We start from the raw sequence: 14230 nt of genomic DNA on the forward strand, positions 1-14230 counted from the left end.
GAACATTTCATGCATACTTGCAGAGAATGCATATGCTTCCTTTGGGGGGAATGAAGTGTCCTGTAGGTATCAATTAAATCCAACTCTAGGACCTTATTGATTAGGTACTAATCAATGGGACCTATTGATTAGGTCCTAATGACAATTAGGACAATAAGGACAATTAGGACCTAATCAATAGGTCCTATTGATTATTGGAACAATTATTGATTTTCTGTTTGGACAATTTGTCCATTAATGTCAGCAGGATGTTAAAGTTCACTGTTATTGTACTATTGTTATTTTCTTCATTTGTCTCTGTTAATACTTGCTTTATATATTTAGGCCCTCCCGTTATTAGGTGTATACATTAATGAGTGTAATATCTTCTTACATTGATTCCTTTATTATTACATAGGGCTTCCCTGGTGGCTCAGGGGTCACAGCATCTGCCTGCAATGCGGGAGACCTGGGTTCAATCCCTGGGTCAGGAAGATCCCCTGGAGAAGGAAATGGCAACCCACTCCAGTATTCTTGCCTGGAGAATCCCATGGATGGAGGAGCCTGGTGGCCTACAGTACACGGGGTCACAAAAGAGTCGGACACGACTGAGCGAGCGACTTAACAGTGTTCTTCTTTGTCTTTTGTGATAACCTTTCTTTTAAAGTCTGTTTTGTCTGATACACACACTGTTACCACTTTCTTGGCATTTTCATTTTGCATTGAATAGCTATTTTCTATCCCCTCACTTTCAGTCTGTATGTGTCTTTAACCCTGAAGTGATTCTTTTCTAGACAGTGTATTGAAGGATTTTGTATTTTTATCCAATCAGCCATCCAATGTCTTTTGATTGGAGTGTTTATTCTATTGACATTTACAGGAATTATTGATAGGCTCTAGGAGTTGGTGATGGACAGGGAAGCCTAGAGTGGTGCAGTCCATGCGGTTGCAAAGAGTCAGACACAACTGAGCAACTGAACTGAACTGAAATTACTTACTGCCATCTTATCACTTATTTTTTTGTCGTTTTTGTAGCTCTTCTCTGTTTCTTCTTTTTTTTCTTTTCCCATTGTGGTTTGTAAGTTTTTGCTCTGAGGTTACCATGGGATTCATGTATGTTGAGCCAAAGTCATATCTACTTCATTTAAACTGAAAGACATTTAAACTCAAATGTGTTCTGGAAGACCTACATTTTTTTCTCTCCTCCCCCATATTTGGTTTTGATCTCAGATTTTACATGTTAATGTTTATCCCTTAATTATCTACAATAGAGTTGCTTTTATAGTTTTTTATCTTTTAATCCACATACTGGTTTATTTAAGTAAACTGTGATCTCTATTATATATCTGTCTTTTCTAATGGGCTTTATCCTTTCCTATAGATGCTTATTTCCTTAGAGGCATCTTAGAAAAGATCCTTCAGCATTTTTTTTTAAGGGTAGATCTGGTATTACTGAATTCATTCAGTTTTTGCTTGTCTGAGAAATCATCTCTCCTTTTTTTCTACATGACAATATGGTTGGGTAGAGTCTCCACATTTTGAATATACATGCTACTCCCTTCTTACTGGCAAAGTTTCTACAAAAAAATCAACTGTTAGCCTTATGGATATTCCCTTGTATACGACTCTTTGTTTTTTTCTTGCTGCTTTTAGAACTGTCTCTTTAACTTTTACCATTTTAATTATGGCATATCTTACCATAGGTATGTTTGGGTTCATCTTTTTAATGAACCTCTGTGCTGCCTGTGCCCAGATAATGTTTCCTTCCTTCAGTCTGGGAAATCTTACAGCCACAACTTAATCACATATACTTTTGATACCCGTTTTTCCTCTCGCTTCTCTTCTCACATTATAGGAAACCCTATAATGTGAATATTGGCATACTTAGTGTTATCCCAAAGATGTCATATATTACTTTTTAAAATTTGCCTTTCTAACTGCTATTTTGATTGGATGATTTCCATTATTTTATCTTCTAGATCACAAATGCATTTTTCTGTGTCATTTAGTTTGCATCCATTTCTTCTAGAGTTGTTTTTTTTTTTTTAATTTCAGATATTTAACTAATTATCTGTTTTCAACTGTATGTTTTTTATATTTTCTAGTTCCTTGTTCAAATGATCTGTGTTTAGATAAATTACTTTCCCTAATTCAGTTAGCAATGTTTTAAAGTCTTTATCTGGAAAATTATTTCTGTTTCATTATTTACTTTCTGCAGGGATTTTCTCTTACTCTTTCATTTGAGAGTAGTTCCTCTGTCTTTTCATTTTAATTTTCTCTGTCTTTGTTAATTTAGATGAACGATGTACCTGTTGTGGTCTTGAGGGAGTATTCTTATGTGAGAGCATCCCTATGCAGACTGCATGTGCCCAGTGTCTTTAGTGGGAGGGCTGGATTTGATACGGGTGCCTATCACATCTTTCCTCAGGGTGTGCTGGCTCCTGTCACTTTGGTAGGGGGTGTGGCTGGTGATGGAGGAGCTAGAGCCTGCACAGGGTATGAGATGGGACTTCTCTGCTCACTGAATGTCACCACCCTGTCAGGGGCAGGATTTGCTCCCATGTTGCCAAAGCAGAATCCCTGAAGGTCAGGCTAGAACTGGCTCTGTTTCCCTTAGTATGTATTTTTACTTCTTGCACTGGGGCCTTTGCCCCAAAGGAGGGGAGTCCTGCAGGAAGTGGGCCTGTATATTTACAGAGGTCTAAGTCTGCCTCTGCAGACAACAGCACCCCTGCTCAGATGCAACCCATGTTCGCCCCTTTCCCTGGTTGTGGTCCCCACAGATCTAGTGCTGTCCTGTGGCTTCGAGTGAGCCGAGCTGGGGTGTTTGCTTAGTGTAGGCCAGTATACTTAGTGAGGCAGGCGCAGGAAGTCTGCCCCCATGCTACCGTCCTAAATGTGGGCTGTTTTGGGGGCACTTCTTGAGCAAGCCACCACTGCCTACCTGGGCTACACCCTGCACCCCCAGGTCACCTCTGCATCCCTAAGCCAAGTCTTTTCCCAGGTCTTGGGTGCCCCAGGTCCAGTACATGCTGTGACGTAGAGTGAGTGGGACTGGGTGTTCTCTCTGCTTGGACTGAGGAGCACAGCAAGGCGGCAGCTGCTAGGGCAGACCTCTCTCCATCCTGTGCTAGTACCTGCCCACTCCTCCTGAGTGGACTCTAGGCTCCTCTACCCTTTCTGTCTATTCTTGCAGTTCTCCCAGTACCCACGGGGGCTTGTGTCTCCCCAGACCGGGACTGGGACACCCAGTCTGTGGTTCAGCCCACTCACTTCCAGGATGAATGTCCGTCCATGTGATCTCTCTTTTCCTCTAAGTTCCCAACCACAGGCATAGGTCCCAACCCTATCACTTCTCTTCCCGTCCTGCACAGTTAGCCATTATCTTTCTTTCAGTATCAGTTGTATGAAGGTCCTTATACCAGTTTCCAGTTATTTTTCCTTGAGAATTGTTTCATATGTCAATGTATTTTTTATGTGCTTGTGGAAGGAGGTGAGCTCCATGTCCTCCTACTCTGCCATCTTCATCTCCCATCAAATTACTTCCAGTGTAAATTTATGAGCTTACCTCCCTCACTGACATGCTGTGTTCTTCCAGAGTAAATTTTACTTTCAGCAAAACTGTCATCTGTTACTGTCTAGCTCAGGAACAATTTACACTGTAGTTAATTGCATTTTTCAGTATTATTATTGCTTAATATAATAAGAACCACTGTATATTGAGTACCTTCTGTGATGGATATTTTATTTGCATTATTTTTATAAAATTGTTTTTATTTCTTTATATGAAAATATTAACTATATGCAAGAATGATTGAATTTTATGTCTAAAGTTTAAAGAATAATAAAACAAATATACATGTACCCACCACCCAGGTAAGAATGAGAATCTTTGACATTGCCTGTGCCTTTCTTCTTGATCATATATACCTCTTTCCTCAATAGGTAATGCTATTCCAAATGTTGAGTATCATTTATATGCTTTTCACAAGTTGATTGCTAAAATATTAACAAGATCAAAGTGTTTACTTTCAGCATTGCTTAAGTTACTGTTAAAATTTTCCTTTTGTTTCCTCATCTCCTAGAAAAGCATTTGACTCATAGTATATGCTCAGAAACTAATTGTTCGATTGGTGTATTTTTTTTCCTAAAGTAACTGTACAAATTTTCATTCCTACCAGTCTTATGGAAGTGTTTCCATTGTTCCATATACTTTACAGTTAATCTTATTATAATGCATTTTTACTTCTTTATCCTGTCTTAATTTTAAATTTTTCTTTGTTCCTTTTTAAAATCCCTTCCCCCCCCCATCTTTACTGTATTTTTTTTGGTTTGATTATGTTTGATTTTTTGGTCATTGGTTTTTGCATTTTATTTTTATTCTTCTCCATCATGTTTACAAATTAAATCTTTTCTTGGTAATCTTATTGGTTACTTTAAAATTTTAACATTCATCTTGAACTTAGTCTTAAGTTAATCAGAATCTTTACCTTTCTTTCGGACATACAAGGTACTTATATACTTAACACTTTAACTCTGATTAGCCTCTTCCCAGCTTCAGTTCAGTTCAGTTCAGTCGCTCAGTCATGTCCAACTCTTTGCAACCCCATGAATCGCAGCACGCCAGGCCTCCCTGTCCATCACCATCTCCCGGAGTTCACTCAAACTAACGTCTATTGAGTCAGTGATACCATCCAGCCATCTCATCCTCTGTCGTCCCCTTCTCCTCCTGCCCCCAATCCCTCCCAGCATCAGAGTCTTTTCCAATGAGTCAGTTCTTCACATGAGGTGGCCAAAGTACTGGAGTTTCAGCTTTAGCATCATTCCTTCCAAAGAACACCCAGGGCTGATCTCCTTTAGGATGGACTGGTTGGATCTCCTGGCAGTCGAAGGGACTCTCAAGAGTCTTCAACACCACAGTTCAAAAGCATCAATTCTTCGGCGCTTAGCTTTCTTCACAGTCCAACTCTTGCCTCCGTACGTGACCACTGGAAAAACCATAGCCTTGACTAGATGGACCTTTGTTGACAAAGTAATGTCTCTGCTTTTCAGTATGCTATCTAGGTTGGTCATAACTTTTCTTCCAAGCTTACATGCTTATAATTACCCACTATTTGACTTTAGTGAGGCATTGTTTCTCTAATTCACTTTCTTTGCAGTCACCTCCTAACCTCACATAACCATTGAGTTTCTAATTTATTTTTGCTTTTTCTTTATTTTTTGTTATTTAAATAGTAAAAGTATGATAACACATTTACAGGAGAATTGGAAAATGCAGAACAAAGTTACATATTATTCCAATATATACTACAATTACTTTTAAGTACATAAACTGAAATTTTTATTAATAGTTGGAGTTTCAATATCAAACTCTCAAAAATTAATAGAATGAATAGACAGAAAAGTAGAATGATATAGTAGACCTGTAAAGCACTATGAACCAATTCAACATAATTAAGATTTATTATATTTTCACACAATGGCAGGATATGAATTCTGTTCAAATTCGTATAGACTGTAAACCAGGAGACACTTTAACATACCCAGGAATATAAAACAAGGTGCAAAAATGTCATGGTCTAAATCTATTGAAATCATACAGAGTCTGAATTATGTTAGAAATCAACATCAAAAGGTATTTGAAAATAACCCACATATTTTTAAGTGCAATATGACATTTACCAGGAGAGATCTTTGACTTAGCCATTGAAAGTCTCAATAAAGTTGAAAAGCTGAAGAAACACAGAGGATGATTGTGGAGAAGAAAGCATGTAATGAGAAATTAATATCAAGGTACTTTAAAAATCTCATGTATTTGGAAATTAAATGTCCATTTTTAAATGATGGGTGTATCTAAGAAGCCATAACAAGGAAAATTAGAAAACATTTGTAACAGAGTAAAAATGAGAAGAGAATTTGTCAGAATTTGTTGCATGCAGCTAGAGCTGCTCAGTGACTGGATTCAACATGGAATCTTGAATAAGGTGTGAAAACAACATGATTTGTTATTTTCTATCTAGTATTTTAATAATTTTGAACTATGGACAGAGATACGTAATATTTTATAGGAGGCAGCTATCAAAACCATCTTAAAGGAAAATAAAAGCAAGAAGGCAAAGCAGTTATCTGAGGAGGCTTTACAAATAGCTGAAGAAAGACAAAAAGTGAAAAGGGAGAAAGGGAAAAGCATATCCAACTAAATGAAGAGTTCCAAAGAATAGCACGGAGAGACAAGAAGGCCTTATTAAATGAACAGTACATAAAACTAGAAAAAGTAAATAAGGGGAAAGACTGGAGATCTCTTCAGGAAAATTAGAAATATCGAGGCAACATTTTGCGCAAAGATGGACACAATAAAGGACAGAAATGGTAGAGACCTAGTAGACACTGAAGAGATCAAGAAGAGATGGTAAGAATACATGGAAGAACTATACAGAAAAGAGCTTAATGAACCAGATTGCTTCAATCGTGTGGTCAGTCACCCAGAGCCAGAGATTATGGAGAGCAAAGTCAAGTGGGCCTTTGGAAGCACTGCTGTTAATAAAGCTAGTGGATGCGATGGAATTCCAGTAGAACAATTCAGAACCTTAAAGGATGATGTCATCAAGGTGTTGCACTCAATATGTCAGCAAATCTGGAAGACGCAGCAGTGGCCACAGGACTGGAAAAGGTCAGTCCTTATCCCAATTCCCAAGAAGGGTGGTACTAAAGAACGTGCTAACCATTAGACAGTTGCACTCATCTTCCATGCTAGTAAGGTCATGCTTAAAATCTTGTGTGCTAGGCTTCAGCATTTTGTGAGCCAAGAACTTCCAGGTGTCCAAGCTGGGTTTAAAAAAGGCAGAGGAACCAGAAATCAGATTGCCAACATTCACCAGATAATAGAGAAAGCAAGGGAATTCCAGAGAAACATCCTACCTCTGTTTCATTGACTATGCTAAAGCCTTTGACTGTGTGGATCATAAACTGTGGAAAGCTCTTAAAGAGATGGGAATACCAGACTTAATGGTTCAAGATTGAGAAAGGAGTACAACAGGGTTGTCTGCTGTCATCCTGTTTATTTAACCTATACCTGAGCACATCATGAGAAATGCCCGGCTGCATGAGTTACAAGCTGGATTCAAGATAGGCAGGAGAAAAATAAACCTCAGATATGCAGATGATAACCTCTCTAATGGCAGAAAGCAAAGAGGAGCTAAGGAACTTCTTGATGAGGGTGAAGGAAGACAGTGAAAGAGCCAGCTTAAGGCTTAAGACTTAAAAAAAAAGGCTTAAGACATTAAAAAAAAAAAAAAAAACTGATCATGGCATCCAGCCCCATTCCTTCATGGCAAATAGAAGGGGAAAAGGTGGAAGTAGTGACAGATTTCCTCTTGGGTTGTAAAATCACTGCAGATGGTGACTGTGGCCATGAAATCAGAAGACGTTGCTTCTTAGCAGGAAAACTATGACAAACCTAGACAGGATGTTGAAAAGTAAGACATTACTCATCCGACATAGGTCCGTATCATCAAGGCAGTGGTCTTCCCTGTGGTCACGTACGGTTGTGAGAGCTGGACCATAAAGAAGACAGAACACCAAAGAACTGATGCCTTTGAACTGTGGTGCTGGAGAGGACTCCTGAAAGCCCATTGGACAGCAAGGAGATCAAACCAGTCAATTTTAAGGGAAATCAACCCTGAATACTTGTTGGAGGGACTAATGCTGAAGCTGAAACTCCAGTATTTTGGTCATCTAATGCAAACAACCGACACATTGGAAAAGTCCCTGACACTGGGAAAAACTGAGGGCAGAAGGAGAAGAGGGCATCAGAGGATGAGATGGCTGGATGGCATCACTGATGCAATGGACATGAACTTGGGTAAAGTTCAGGAGATGATGAGGTCTGGGAGGCCTGGCAGGCTATAGTCTATGAGGTCATGAAGAGTTGGACACGAAGACAGAATAGAAAGCACTGTATGTAGTTTAATTTTGGCAAAAAGATACATTATTTATTTTTCTAAATATATAGATTCTATATTCATAGAAGCTGCTGCTGCTGCTACGTCGCTTCAGTCGTGTCCAACTCTGCGACCCTATAGACAGCAGCCCACCAGGCTCCCCCATCCCTGGGATTCTCCAGGCAAGAACACTGGAATGGGTTGCCATTTCCTTCTCCAATGCATGAAAGTGAAAAGTGAAGTGAAGTCGCTCAGTCATGTTGGACCCTCAGCGACCCCATGGACTGCAGCCTACCAGGTTCCTCCGTCCATAGGATTTTCCAGGCAAGAGTACTGGAGTGGGGTGCCATTGCCTTTTCCGATATTCACAGGAGTCAGGAAAACTGATAACCAGTTGACAAACAGTGTTTGTCTCTGGCGCAGTGGTTCTTAAGGTCAGGGATGCAGGTGTTTTGCCTCAGGGGACATTTGGCAATGTCTCAGGACATTTTGGGTTTTTACAATTCGGAGAAGGCAACCAAATTAGGACTCATTAAAAAAAAAAAGAGAGAGAAAATACTTCCTAAATTGTTATATATGAAAATTTTAAATATACTTCTAAATAAGTAATGTCAAAAACATTGCTAGTAAATATATAAAGAAATCTTACTTGTATCAATAGTTAGGAGAATACAAATGAACAAACAACATACTATTCCATAATCAACATACTGACAAAAGTGTGATAACAACAAATAGTTCACTTTTTAAAAATTTAAATGGTGTTCAACTGGATTAATGTATTATTATTATCCATTCTCTGATTCATGGACTTTTTAGAATTAATCCAGTCTATTTTTTATAATTACATTTTACATGTCTCCTCATCATAGGATACATGTACTGTCAACTTTCTTAGATACTGTAAAATTATTCTCCAGACTGGTTGTACCAATTTTTGCACAATACTAGTATATAAGCACTTCTATTCTTCTACCTTCTTAATAACATTTGCTGTTATCACACTCCAATTTTTGTCAGTATGTTCAATATTAAACTATAACACTGAGGTAAAAGATAAAAATAGTTTATAAGGCTATCCTTTGTCTTATACTGTGTGAAATCATAAATATACCAGAGTGTGTGTTATTAGGGAATAAATGTAGTGGCCTCAAATCCTGAACAGGAAGGATACCTTAGCTTTAGGGTAGTGGTTCCTGCTGAGAAACGATGGAGAAAGCTTTCAGCCAGGTGTGTGATGTTTATTTCTTAAATCGGCAGATATCAATGAGTGTCTATTTGACAGCAGGTAAATAGGTGTTCTTTGTATCATTGTCTTTACTTTTTTTTTTCCTTTTTGCTATATTTGGAATATTTTTTATGATTAAAGGAAAAGACTATCAAAAGTTAAGAATCGTTATCTTGTATGCAGGACTATGACTGTGTAGACAGGGCAGGCAGATGATGCTGACTTAAGCTCTAGAATCACTTTTGAAGAAATCTCCTGATGTTTTCCCTGCCTCTTGTGTCCTTTTCTTGCTATGCCTAGCCATCTATACGTTAACCAGTTTATTTGCTGTGGGAGTCTGGCTGGCTGCAGTCCATGGGTTCTCAAAGAGTCAGACATGACTGAGCGAATAAGCACACATACCCTGTACCCACTTTATTAAATTGCATAGTACACTAATCACATTTATTTATATGTTCTTTTCACCATAGAGATGATGGTGGGTAGCGGCTGTATCTTGTTGCTATGTCCCTTTGCATAGTTTCAGTTCAGTTCAGTCGCTCAGTCGTGTCTGACTCTTTGCGACCCCATGAATCGCAGCACACCAGGCCTCCCTGTCCATCACCAACTCCCGAGGTTCACTCAAACTCACATCCATCGAGTTGGTGATGCCATCCAGCCATCTCATCCTCTGTCGTCCCCTTCTCCTCCTGCCCCCAATCCTTCCCAGCATCAGAGTCTTTTCCAATGAGTCAACTCTTTGCATGAGGTGGCCAAAGTACTGGAGTTTCAGCTTTAGCATCATTCCTTCCAAAGAAATCCCAGGGCTGATCTCCTTTAGAATGGACTGGTTGGATCTCCTTGCAGTCCAAGGGACTCTCAAGAGTCTCCAACATCACAGTTCAAAAGCATCAATTCTTTGGTGCTTAGCTTTCTTCACAGTCCAACTTTCGCATCCATACATGACCACAGGAAAAACCGTAGCCTTGATTAGATGGACCTTTGTTGGCAAAGTAATGTCTCTGCTTTTCAATATGCTGTCTAGGTTGGTCATTACTTTTCTTCTAAGGACTAAGCGTCTTTTAATTTCATGGCTGTGTCACCATCTGCAGTGATTTTGGAGCCCAAAGTACATAACAAATAGTAAGCACTAAATAAATACTTGGTAAATGAAGTGATGGATGACTAAGCAGATTTCAAAGGAGGAAGTAATATATAAAGAGCAATTACTAGTATTAACTTTTACCTTCATTTTAGTTTTGATGTTCTTGCCAGAATCTAATAATAGGTCATTTTTTAGATTTTATGCACCAGTTTACAGTTATATTTTGCTATATATAACCTTTTAATATAAACCAACAGTGATTTCCATTAGAGTTTTGTTTATCTTAAACCAAAAAGGAACCTGAAAGAAGATAATCCAGGGCTGGCATGGAGGTTCCTTTCTATCTTTCTGCTCCACCATCTTTATTGAGGTAGCTCATGAACCAAGATAACTACTTAAATTCCAGCAATCTTTTCTTTCTTACCCCCTTTCTTTTCCTTCCTTCATTCTTTTTTTTCCCCCCTTCTTTCTTTTAATTAAGACTAAAGGGAGAAGGAAAAGGGACAAGAAGCACCTACCCCTACTTTTGAAAGACTTGCTAGAAGTTCCCTGCAAGTGTGCCTTCCATCTCCTTGACTAGTACATGGTCATATGGCCTCATCAAGCTGAAAAGGAGGCTGGGAAGTATCTCTTAGCTAAATGATGATGTTTTTAGCTAGAAATTGTGGTTCTGTTACTAAAGAACAAGGAGAGACTGAACATTGAAATAGTAATACAACTATCAGTCTCTGAAATTTTAACCAGCTATGGGTACTAAAAAGAGACAGGAGAGAGAAGTGGGTTCCAGAGAATGCTTTTTAGTTTATTATCTGTGTAAGCTTGCCCATAAACAAACCAAAAATTAGAATATTTTGTATTTGACCCAATTCTTGGCAACCTTAGTTTTGGTCTCAAGTACAAGATATCAAACAAAAGTCGACATTGTCGGATTTGTTAAGATTTCCTTGCATTTTTCTTCTTCCTTGTCACATATTTTTAAAAACTAAGAAATAGTTTGAATTTGGTTCTAGGGATATGCTTATAAATTTGACACTCGCTAAAGTGCTAGCTTTCCTTGGGGGGAAAAGTAAGGTGGTGGAAGATCAAGAAGCTAGTTTTTTATGGAAAATTAATCCATAAATAGTTATCAGACTTTTTTTGATCATGGTCACTGTTCCTGATATTGATTCTTTTCACTGGGTTATAAAATAATGTGTAATGAAGTTTTATTCTTTGGAGATTAGAAAAATTGCTTCACATACATCCTTTCCATTCCAGGCTCTAAATTATCTTGGAATTCAGCCCACAAAAGAACAACACCAAGCCCTGAGACAGCAAGTACAAGTAGACACAAAGGGGACGGTGTCTTTTGGAGGTAAGGTTAGGTTCATCATGCAATATTAGGTTGCATCATCACAGAAACTTGGTCAAAGAGTTGTTGTGGCCCACATTTATTAAGAGTGCCTCTTCTTTAGAAGGAAATAAAGAAAAACAAAAACCACATCTATTAATATTTCAGGTTCCTTAAACGGTGGGACTTCATTGGTGGCTCAGCGGTAAATAATCCACCTGCAAAGCAGGATACATGGGTTTGATCCCTGGGTCATGAAGATCCCCTGGAGGAGGGCCTGGCAACCCACTCCAGTATTCTTGCCTAAGGAATCTCATAGACAGAGAAGCCTGGATAGCTATATACAGTCCACGGGGGTCACAAAGAGTCAGACACAACTGAAGTGACTGAGCATGCACATAACGCCTTATACAGTATTCTAAAAACTCAGAATTATTGGCCTAACTGAGTCAGCAGAAAGGAGAACTTTCTTAGAATCTTTCAGCTTTAAAGTATCATTCTATCATGTTATGTTCTGTTTTTAATTTGTTCCATAAATGTTTTCAACCAGTATGATATAATAATATCATAGACTTTGCACTATTGGAAATTTTGATGGTTTTTCATTAACTGATAATATAAATAATTCTATATTTAATATAGCTTTTTTTCTTCTTTCTCTTAGGATAAATTCCCACAAGTGGCTTAGACTTTTCACATGTATTAATAAATTGTTTTTCAGAGACATTTTACACACATATTTATTCTGCCACTAGTATGTTTGAATGTAACTGTTTTTTGTATCCTTGACAGCAGTAAGAATTTAATTATTTTTTATAGAGTAGATGTAACATTGTATCATTCTAAAAGCATCAGCATTGCTAAAGAATGAAATTTGGGGTTTTGAAGTGATAAAAAAGATATATTTGATCCCCTCTCCTTTTGAAAATCATCACAAAATAATGAGAACAAGAAACAGAAATACATGTACAACCACAGTGAATAAGGACAGAAAGTAAATGAGAACAGTAAATGAGTTAGTGAGCAGAGGCATGTAAAGCCCAAGTGTTTGAAAAGATAGGGGAATCACACCAGAGAGCAAGCTGATTCCTGGAAAGGTTTAGGAATTGAGAGCATCAGGTACTTAAGGCTGGGTGTAGGCAGGGCATTTAGAACAGAGTTGTTAGGAATCTGTGTAAGGAGCAATTAGGTATGCTTTTCCCTGCCCTCAAGCAGTCCAGCAACTACCACTAGATGAACATGTCACACCCCATGTCTCAGGAAACTTATAGTTTGCTAGGTAGACATTAGGCAGTGTTATATAACAGTCAAGAGCATATGACTTTCAGTCAGATCTTAAATGAAATCTTGCTTTGCTACTTACTTGCCAAGTTAACTTATCTTAGCCCTAGATTGTAAAATGCAGAGGATTAGAGGGCCTATCTCAGAAAATTCTGGAGATGAAACTACAAAGTGCCATTCCTAGCATTTGAGGCAGTTATAGAAACATTCACTGCTATTATTATTATTACTGCTACTACTATTGTTGTTATTATTAAGCCTATTTAAGTAAGTTAAATTTTAACCATTATTGTAATGATAGCTTTAACTTCATGTAGAGAAAGGTAAAGTTAACTGAGATAAGGTTAAGTGCTGTATTCTTACTGAAATTTGTTCTGTTTTAGATTTTGTCCACGTTGCCAGAAACTTGTTTTGCTTGCAATTGGATGAAGCCAATGTTGGTGCACATGAAATTTCCAGCATATTAAATTCACAGGTAGAGTATGCCCTATAGAGTTGTCTTAATTGCACTTAGATCAGATCAGATCAGTTGCTCAGTCGTGTTCGACTCTTTGCGACCCCCTGAATCGCAGTACACCAGGCCTCCCTGTCCATCACCAACTCCCGGAGTTCACTGAGACTCACTTCCATCGAGTCAGTGATGCCATCCAGCCATCTCATCCTCTGTCGTCCCCTTCTCCTCCTGCCCCCAATCCCTCCCAGCATCAGAGTCTTTTCCAGTGAGTCAACTCTTTGCATGAGGTGGCCAAAGTACTGGAGTTTCAGCTTTAGCATCATTCCTGCCAAAGAAATCCCAGGGCTGATCTCCTTCAGAATGGACTGGTTGGGTCTCCTTGCAGTCCAAGGGACTCTCAAGAGTCTTCTCCAACACCACAGTTCAAAAGCATCAATTCTTCGGCGCTCAGCCTTCTTCACAGTCCAACTCTCACATCCACACATGACCACAGGAAAAACCATAGCCTTGACTAGACGGACCTTTGTTGGCAAAGTAATGTCTCTGCTTTTGAATATGCTATCTAGGTTGGTCATAACTTTCCTTCCAAGGAGTAAGCATGTTTTAATTTCATGGCTGCAGTCACCATCTGTAGTGATTTTGGAGCCCAGAAAAATAAAGTCTGACACTGTTTCCACTGTTTCCCCATCTATTTCCCATGAAGTGATGGGACCAGATGCCATGATCTTCGTTTTCTGAATGTTGAGCTTTAAGCCAACTTTTTCACTCTCCTCTTTCACCTTCAAGAGGCTTTTTAGTTCCTCTTCACTTTCTGCCATAAGGGTGGTGTTATCTGCATATCTGAGGTTATTGATATTTCTCCCGGCAATCTTAATTCCAGCTTGTGCTTCTTCCAGCCCAGCATGATGTACTCTGCATATAAGTTAAATAAGCA

The 14230-nt window shown here is 38.6% G+C and overlaps 1 protein-coding gene across 8 annotated transcripts in view; it reads left to right on the forward strand.

Annotated features, from left to right (window-relative positions):
• STXBP4 (syntaxin binding protein 4) overlaps window positions 1-14230 on the forward strand; it is a 254199-nt gene that overhangs the window by 64629 nt on the left and 175340 nt on the right. For all 8 annotated transcript variants that reach the window (XR_009731174.1, XM_061389991.1, XM_061389993.1 and 5 more), the window contains 2 exons: window positions 11489-11585; window positions 13226-13317. Coding sequence is in view for 7 of the 8 variants with exons in the window: in XM_061389991.1 (XP_061245975.1) it covers window positions 11489-11585; window positions 13226-13317 (189 nt within the window). In the remaining variant the exon portion in view is untranslated. The remainder of the gene's footprint in view (window positions 1-11488; window positions 11586-13225; window positions 13318-14230) is intronic.

Source organism: Bos javanicus, chromosome 19, assembly GCF_032452875.1.
Source record: "Bos javanicus breed banteng chromosome 19, ARS-OSU_banteng_1.0, whole genome shotgun sequence".
Taxonomy (NCBI): Eukaryota; Metazoa; Chordata; class Mammalia; order Artiodactyla; family Bovidae; genus Bos; species Bos javanicus.